The 8,927-nt window shown below is 40.7% G+C and overlaps 1 protein-coding gene across 1 annotated transcript; it reads left to right on the forward strand.

The window, feature by feature from the left end:
• The first annotated feature begins 648 nt into the window (after positions 1-648).
• LOC136777107 (integrin beta-PS-like) lies at positions 649-6,113 on the forward strand. The gene is made up of 11 exons (XM_066733178.1): positions 649-1,012; positions 1,442-1,670; positions 1,746-1,845; positions 1,920-2,090; positions 2,831-2,929; positions 2,999-3,163; positions 3,229-3,816; positions 3,879-4,106; positions 4,176-4,482; positions 4,551-4,690; positions 4,755-6,113. Exons 1-11 carry the CDS (start codon positions 649-651, stop codon positions 4,821-4,823), a joined length of 2,460 nt encoding a protein of 819 aa, XP_066589275.1. The 3' UTR covers positions 4,824-6,113.
• Positions 6,114-8,927: the final 2,814 nt, after the last annotated feature.

Genomic DNA, 8,927 nt, shown 5'->3' on the forward strand with positions numbered 1-8,927 from the left:
AAATCCGAAAAAGAGCTGCTTTACTTATTTAAAAGTAATTTGATATAAACTTAAAAATTAAGCCTTTCTTCTCTAGTAATATTAGAAGAAAAATATAAATATTGATTTGGTATTACATGCAGTTTTGGAAAAAGAAAACAAGTAGCATTACGTTTACCGGCTAAACGATAGACGCCGGTGGTGCCCGGTATAATAATAAGGCGTGAAATGTTTCATACATTTCTGGCTGAACATTCTTAAAAATTGCTTGTAATTTTAAATCTCCTACACTTTTAAGAAGACACATACATATACCATTCGTATAAAAATATGCACAACATGTGCAACCGTAGGTAAACTTTAATACTGAAGAAATTCAGTTGTATATTAAATTTTGCTGCATGAGGTTATATCAGTATTTTATTAGCTGAAAAATGCATGTATTTGATTTGAGTCAAAGAAAATGAGACAAATGGTTCTGTTACAGCTTGGTTTGTAAGAAAAACCAACGTTTAGGATGTTCAGTCTTAAGAGAAAATCATGATGAGAGAGACGCATTAGTAATCCTTATCTTATCGGAACGTGACTTCCGCAGGATACCGCAAAAAATATATCCTTTTGTTGGACTTTTGTCAGTTCAACTTTACAGATAGTCTATAGAACGCGAGCATGATTGGATGGACAGTTATACTGGTAAAGTTGCATTTGTTGTTAAGTTTGGCAGAATCCGTGAGGAATTATGACCAAATTGAAGATGATCTATGCGCCATAAAAGTAAGTTGCGAGGCCTGTGTGCAAACGACTGGATGTGTATGGTGTTCAAAAGTCCTAGAAAAATCCGATGACAGTTCTATGGTACGTTGCGCGAGTAGAGAAAGATTCCAAGCTGAGAAGGATCTGTGGTGCAAGGAATCTTACGTTGTTGACGAGCAAAATCACATGGAGTTGTTAAAGAACGAAAGTCTATCGTCGATTAAAGGCAAAGAACCAGTGCAAATTCAGCCGCAGAGAATGCGATTGCGTCTTCGGATTGGTACGTACTGACCAAAAGCAGCTAATATATAAATATAGCACTTTTGTCCTCTACGTAGTCGTTACGTGCATGTCAACAATAGCAACGAAGCAAGAATTCATAACTCTTTATGTACACAAAAAAATTCCGGGAAAACAGGAAAATTTAGTAATACATAACCACGAGTGTTGCATTTGTACAGCATCGATATTGGCCTAATAATAAATCATAAATTCGTGTATAGTGCTGATAGTATGCATATATACACCACTGCATATTCAAACTTTAACACATTGTTGACTGGTCACGAGTTAACTCGTGTTTTCATGCATATACGTTGTAAAATTGCCGGTCAACAAGGTGTAAATATTACAGAATAGTGTGCATAGAACAAATAGGTATAGATATTTCTCTGAAATAATATATATATATATATATATATATATGTAGGCGAGGAACAACGAGTGACCGTGAAGTATAGTCAAGCGGAAGATTATCCAGTGGATCTTTATTATTTGATGGACCTTTCGGCATCCATGGAAAGCTATAAGAACGATTTATCAAAGCTTGGTTTGAGATTGTCCGAAGCAATGGGAAATCTGACGGAAAATTTTCGACTTGGTTTTGGGAGCTTCGTTGATAAAGTAGTGCTACCAATGACCAGCACCCAGCCCGACAAGTAATTTTATTTTCTAACTTAATGAATCTTGCAATAACAAAGATACGCGTTTTAAACAGCTGATTCTATTATTAGGTTGAGATCACCATGCAAATTGAAGAATGGAAAAGCGTGCGCCCCGCCTTACAGTTATCAGAATCAAATGAGCCTGACGGAGAAGCTGGAAATTTTCAAGGTGGGGGGGGGGGGGGGGGGGCTAGATTTATATTGAATTTGCTAGAAGTCTAGATCTAATTGAATTTCTTACAGAGTCGAGTTGAGAAAGCGCCGATATCTGGCAATCTGGATTCTCCCGAAGGTGGCTTAGACGCGTTGATGCAAGTGATGGTTTGCACGGACGCTATCGGCTGGCGAGAAAAAGCCAGGCATCTTATAGTTTTCTCGACTGATGCTAGTTTTCATATCGCTGGGGATGGTAGGGTAGGTTGTAGCTTAAACGCTATATATATAGTCTCAAGATACGTAACTGGCGGGAAGCGGTTCGTATCCAATCTCCAGTATTCATGCTGGACCCGTATAAAAAATTGAAAGTAACTATTTTTATCAGTACGCAATTTTAATTTATATTTTATCTTTATAAATGATGGTATACTGTAAACTACATGTCGAATGGAGAGGAGACGAAAACATTAGCTGTTTATATGATTGCTATTTATAGACTTTCTGTACATACGCTGCGTATGTGTGTATAACCCTTAATTAGGCATATCGAAATAATCACACAATTTATCGTATGGGATCAACAATGACTTAAAAAATTAATAATTGTAAATTTATTGCTCTAAGTAAAGTGAGACGCGTTGATGTATTGACGATATAATAACTGTTGGTTTTTAAACGTTGCGAAAGATTATAGAGCTCACGAAAAGATGGGAAAGTTCGAAATATTTTACTGTTTTTCTTCGCTCAAAATCGAACTAATCCCATGCGCCTAATTAAGCGTTAACGAAGAATGATCTTTCTGCGTACTGGTATGATAAAACCAAACGATTTTTCCATCAGCAAATAACATCAAAGTATATTTTACTTTTATAAGTGATGCGATATTGTAAATTACAAGTCCAATGTTGGATAGATGAAAATTTATCTTTGTGTATCATAGCCATATACTCTTGTCATATACTGTGCAAATACGTATTTAAGGAAAAACAATTTTTCAGCTTGCTGGTATAATAGAACCAAACGATTGTCAGTGCCATTTGGATGAACAGGGCTATTATATATACTCATTGCTCCAGGATTACCCTTCAATTTCACAAGCAAGTTACCGCAAGAAATTTCACTGTCAGATCTCATCTTAAATTAATCTAATCTTTTTTTGTTCGCAGATTAATCGAAAAGCTCTGGAGAACAATATGAATATTATTTTTGCGGTGACGAGCGATAAACACGCGACTTACCAAACGTTGAGCAGTGCGATTAGTGGCTCCTCCGTTGGTAGTATCGTCAACGACTCTCGGAACGTCGTTCAACTGATCACCGACGAGTACGAGGTTCGTGCAGCTCCCAATGATCTTGTTTACGTGACACAAAATTTGACAAAAGTTTTCCTCCTCAGAAATTAGTCAACGAGGTATCCATGACGGATAACGCTCCGAGTATGATCGACGTCAGGTACACCTCTAGGTGTTTGAGCAAAACCGACGAGCCTATGGAAAGAAAGGAATGCGGTGGTCTTCGTCTAGGCAGCGTCGTCGAGTTTCACGTGGATTTGAAGCTGACGGAGTGCCCGAAAAACCAAAGTGAATGGCAACAGCGGATAGAAATCAAGCCCAGCGGGGTAAACGAGAGTCTCGCAATTGAAATTAACCTGATATGTGGCTGCAACTGCGAGAGAGCGACCTTGGGCAACGAGAGCACTAGCAATGCTACGGAATGCAGAGGGAATGGTAGATTAACCTGTGGGATTTGCAGGTGCAACGAGGGATTTTATGGTAAGCACTGCGAGTGCAAAAGGTCCATGAATATCGTAGGCTCCAGCATGGACGAGTGCAAACGTCACAAGAATTCCAGCGAGGTTTGTAGTGGCCACGGCGTCTGCAAGTGTGGCGTCTGCGACTGCTTGAAAAGACCCAATCCGCAGGAAGTATTTTACGGGAAGTATTGCGAGTGCGACAATTTCTCTTGTAGTCGTAGCGATGGTAAGGTGAGAATAGAGAGGGACGGTGATAGAAGAGTGATGGAGGACTCATTGACGATGCTTCGTAGGTTTGCGGAGGACGAGGCAGGTGCGAATGCGGTAACAGATGCAACTGCATGGCAGGTTGGACTGGTGAGGCTTGCGACTGCCGAGAGACTAACGCGACTTGCATAAACAGCAAATCTAACGGTCACAGTGAAATTTGCAGCGGTCGTGGTCAGTGTATTTGCGGCAATTGTCATTGCCATGAAATCAACAACGTACGATACTCTGGCCAATACTGCGAGGGGTGTCCAGTCAGTAAAATCCTTGGAAAAGTAGGAGGGAGTCTTTTTGATATTGCTAATACTTTGCATTGATTGTAGACGTGCCCGGAAGAGCGCTGCGCCGAGTTAAAGGATTGCGTGGAGTGCGTAGCGTACGACGCTGGGCCGTTGTCGAAGAAGCCAGGGAAGTGCAGCGAGTGCCCTCATCAGATCGACATTGTAGAGTCGATCGACGAAGACCTGGAGGAAATTGCGTCTGCGCGAGTTTGTCGCAGTCCTGGGGACAACGGATGCACGTTTCTCTTCAGATACGAGTATCACAGAGGAGGTACGAGTGGCGATATGAAGCTTTACGAGATTAAAGCTCAAAAGGAAAGGATCTGCTCCAAATCTGTCGACGTATTGGGTAATTGAAATGGAGGAATTATTCAGAGATTCTGGATTTACTCTCATTGTGCGTCGCTTTGCTTTTAGGTGTCGCCCTTGGCGTTGTAACGAGCACAGTTATTCTGGGGTTTCTCATTCTCTTGGCTTGGAAAATTGTCACTAATATTCATGATAGAAGAGAATATATGAGATTTGAGAAAGAGCGAGCTACGGCTAAATGGGATAGGGTAATGTTTGCTCTAGTGATCCTCAAAGTTTCTGTGGATCTTTATCAATTCTTTTTGGTTTCAGGCTGACAATCCTCTGTACAAGCAAGCTACCACTACATTCTCGAATCCGACCTTCGACGCGAATAAATAGCGTCTAAGGGCAAGGATAGGCATAGGCGCAGCGCAGCAATGCTCGTAAATCAGTTTGAAATTTGATCGAGCCCCTCTCGAACGAATAGATCTCTCAGAATCGGCCGTTGCGATTGTTTCGATTATCCTTTGGCTTTCTTACTTTATTGGTCTGCTCTCACGGTGGTGGGGGATGGGGAGGAAGGAAGGGGCAGGGGCAGGGGCAGGCAGCTCGTAAATTCGTCACCATATATCGGTGAGCTTGGTTCCAGCACTCGACTGCTTCTAGCTGTATCGTTCGATCAGGCGTAATAAAGCGAGAGATTGGCAAATTTTAGGATATTCGAGCGATTTACGCGCATATTGATGCGTTAACCATGCGCTATCAATCATTTGGCCTTTAACGCCTCGTAAAGTTGAAGCGAGCCACTTAAAAAGAGCGCGACCACGCCTTTTACCTGTGTGCTTAAGCACGATGATCGCTCGGCTAACTTATTTTCACAAATGAGTCTCGCGCACTGCGCCATATCTGCACACGTGGTGTGCTATGTTGAAAAGCATGAAAGCTTTTGCCGGGGATTATCGTGATTCGATGTTAGAAAGGGATTGGCAAAAAACTTGAGGAGGAATGGAACGCGTACTAAATCACTGGCGCATGTCCGTTTCTTTAGAGAGAGAGCAGATTTTATTGATTATTTTACTGCCAGGTACATTGTAAATCTATCTGTTGATTCCGTATTGGAGGCCCCCGGCCTGACCGACCGCCTTTCCATTATAATAATTTGACCAATCGAAGGAAAATTTACAGGAGGAAAAACGTCACGGAATTCTTTTATAAAATAAGATCGAAGCTGTTTGATTATTTTCTTAATGGAAGGGTTTTTGGTTGAAAAGTGCGGCGAGTGGAGGAGAGCTCGTTAGTGTACGGCCGTAAATCAAACCGCAGGGGTGCCAGCCGCTCTCGCTTTCTCTCTCTCTCTTTCTCTCTCTTGCTCTCCGCTTCGCGCCACGCACGGTAAACGCTCGGTATATCTCATCGATAATGAGTTTGTTAAATGAATTAATATCTCGCCTTTGACTATTTTTAATTGTACTATTAGTCGTCCCTCTTTGATATAAATATACGTATATAATACTATCTTTATGATTGTCCAAAGTAGATCATTCCTCGCGTGATCCTGTACTACGAAAAATCTCTATTATTTGATAAAAGCTCAACATATATATATATATATATATATATTTGTGTGTGTGTGTGTGTGTGTGTGTATAAGAAAATAAAGCCTATAGTTGAGAAACTCAGTATAATTAATGGAGCGAGTAATGAGCTGATTATTATTAATAATATTTAGCCGAGGTTAAACCGATGCGACCTCGCTGTGCTGGTGGAGAGGCTGACCGGCCGTTAATTGAATCTGCCAATCATCGTAATGAGCGTCAGCGCTGGATCCGTTCTTCCTCTCTTCCGAAAAAGTAAAAGGTAACAGGCGTGCTGGCCCTGAGAAATCGTCTCCTCTCCTCTAGCCATCTGCATAAACGAGGTATATTATACGAACCAGCGCTCCTACTACCCAAATAGGCCAAAACACTCTGTATAAAAGTCCATTGCATTTGCCTTGCTGCTTCCGCGCGCACGTTTGCTCCGAAATAGCCCATGTATTATGTCAAAAGACATTCCTAAAACGTGGTAATTTATCAGATTGGGTCTGGGAATGTTTTAGGAACGTTTTAGGAATGTTTTACACATGTTTATGACACTATATGAGATTCTCATGTAAAATTGTTTTTTCTTTATAACAATTTACATACACGAGGGTTATTATACGAGTTCTCATTATTACTACTCGAATAAGCCAAAACACTTATTATAAAAATCCATTGCATTTATTTTGCTTCTGGGAATACGTATGGTTCAAAAGGGCGCATATGCATTGCGTCAAAAATATTCTTAAATATGAGAATTGATCAGATCTAGTTCAAAAAAGTATTAGGAATGTTTTACATACGTTTATGACACTGTGTAAGGTTCAATTGTAAAATCGTTCCTTCTCCTCCACAGTTATCTGCATAAACGAGGGTCATTATACGAGTGAGCATTCCTACTACCCAAATAAGCCAAAAGACTTATTATAAAAGTCCATTGCATTTGCTTCGCTTCCGCGCGAGTATGCTTTTCATACAAAATTCGATTATAGGCGGATCTTTTCGAGGAATGGCCAGAGGCGAGCAGGCGAGCCTGGCTACCGAAAGTCCGCAGAGAAATTAATCAAAATAATGATGATTCGGGTGGGCCGAGTCGGCCGTCGGGCTCTGTCATTTTCTCCCTTAAAGCTCTTCTCCGTTCGTACGAGCGTTCATTCGCACGTATATATTCTCATTGGCGCGATTGCTGCTAACCAGTAGCTGGCCAAAAAATATTCTCTGTGCCTCTTGGCTAGAGAAATACTATTCTTCCTTGAGGCTGTAAAAAGAACGAAGAATTTCTTTGTTTCTCGTATATAGACGACATTTAAATATTTATAATTCGAAATTTCTGCTTAATAATTTATCACTAAGCTACTTTTTAAGCAAACCAAAAATTGTCAATAACAATAGCGTTAAAATAACACGAATATATAGTGTGAGAAATGTTCGTAATACGTGGTAATCAAACAAACTCAGTTAGGGAACGTTTCAGAAACGTTTCTCACACTACTCGTGCTATTATATTCTGATTGAAACGATTGCTGCTAACCAGTAGCTAGGCAAAAAATATGTATTTTCCGAACCTCTTGACCAGAGAAACACTATACCTCGAGGCTGTAAGGAGAAGTTTGAATTTGTTATTTTTTAATACACAGACGAGGGTTAAATATTTGTCATTGGAGTTTGTGATTGAAAAGAAAGTTTAGCGATAAAAATAACGTTAGGACAGGGGGCCCAATGCGAATGGGCCAATAACTTTGTAAGCTTATAGCTGAGCACTGGCTCATTCGCGTTACGATCGTGCATTAGAATAATAAGTGGAATAATAGGTTGGCGCTCTTTCCCGTGGACAGACAGACACGTATAGGAAAGACTCCTGTGGTGCTCACCGGGCTTTGACACCCACACGCCGTGTTGCTTCACCAAACACATAAATAAACTTGTTGTGGTATCTCTGACAAGAAGAAGAAAGAAGAAATGGAAGAAGGAAGAAAAACACTGATAAAGCGAATCTATAATTTCCATCATAATATAATCATCTAATTGTAGATTATAAGAAAAGCGTTAGAATTTCCTGAGAAATAATATAAGATTGCGAATATTGGCGAGTAACGTACGAGGACCCCCTCCTGTGTATAGTATAGAAGCGCGCGAATATTCTCCGTTTCTCTCTGTTTCGTGGGAGGGACAGGGGCTGCCTACCGTTAAAATGCAAGTTTACGATGCATCCGCAGTCTCTCCTATCGAAGCCCCCGTAATTCGATAATATAATGTTATGGTGGCGCCAAGCTGGATCCTTTAAATTCATAAGATTGTTTATTCCCATTAGATCGAGTTATGTTAGTTCTCTGTCAGCTTGTACACGCATTACTTTCGAGCGTTTGCCTAATCAGCGTATAGTCGAGGAGACAAAAGTTTTCATGGCCGAGGTATCCCTGGGCCAAATTGGATATCAATTGAATATCTTTACGAGGGTTTCAGCTCGGGCACTTTGGAAAAAGGTCGAAACTCGAAGGTATATAAGAGTGCTCTTGTTGCTCCTGCCGTGCTGTCAGCGAGAATGTGAAATATCGTTCGGCTCTACTAACTAGCATCCAATAATTAGTTTACTGCTGATTACGGTTGAGCTTGAGGGAGAAGAGAGCTCGGAGCTCTAATTAACTGGACGTTTAGGGCTTATCCGAGTGGCCACGCCCGTCAGACGCTTAAGCAAATCTTCTTCTACTTTGTCTGCCTGGCATGATGGACCTGCTCTCTCTCTCTCTCTCTCTCTCTAGAGAGAGAGAGAGAGAGAGAGGGAAAGAGGTATCTTCTTCAAATTATTTATTCAAATGCACTTTTGCTTCTTTGTCTCCGTGGTTCTCTTTCTTTTTACAGTGTATATATACATATATATGTATATATATATATATATAGAGTGTAGTCTGGTGCTGCTGCTCCC

Source organism: Prorops nasuta, unplaced genomic scaffold (assembly GCF_024137725.1).
Source record: "Prorops nasuta isolate Cenicafe-Biocafe unplaced genomic scaffold, Cenicafe_Pnas_1.2 PNAS00010, whole genome shotgun sequence".
Taxonomy (NCBI): Eukaryota; Metazoa; Arthropoda; class Insecta; order Hymenoptera; family Bethylidae; genus Prorops; species Prorops nasuta.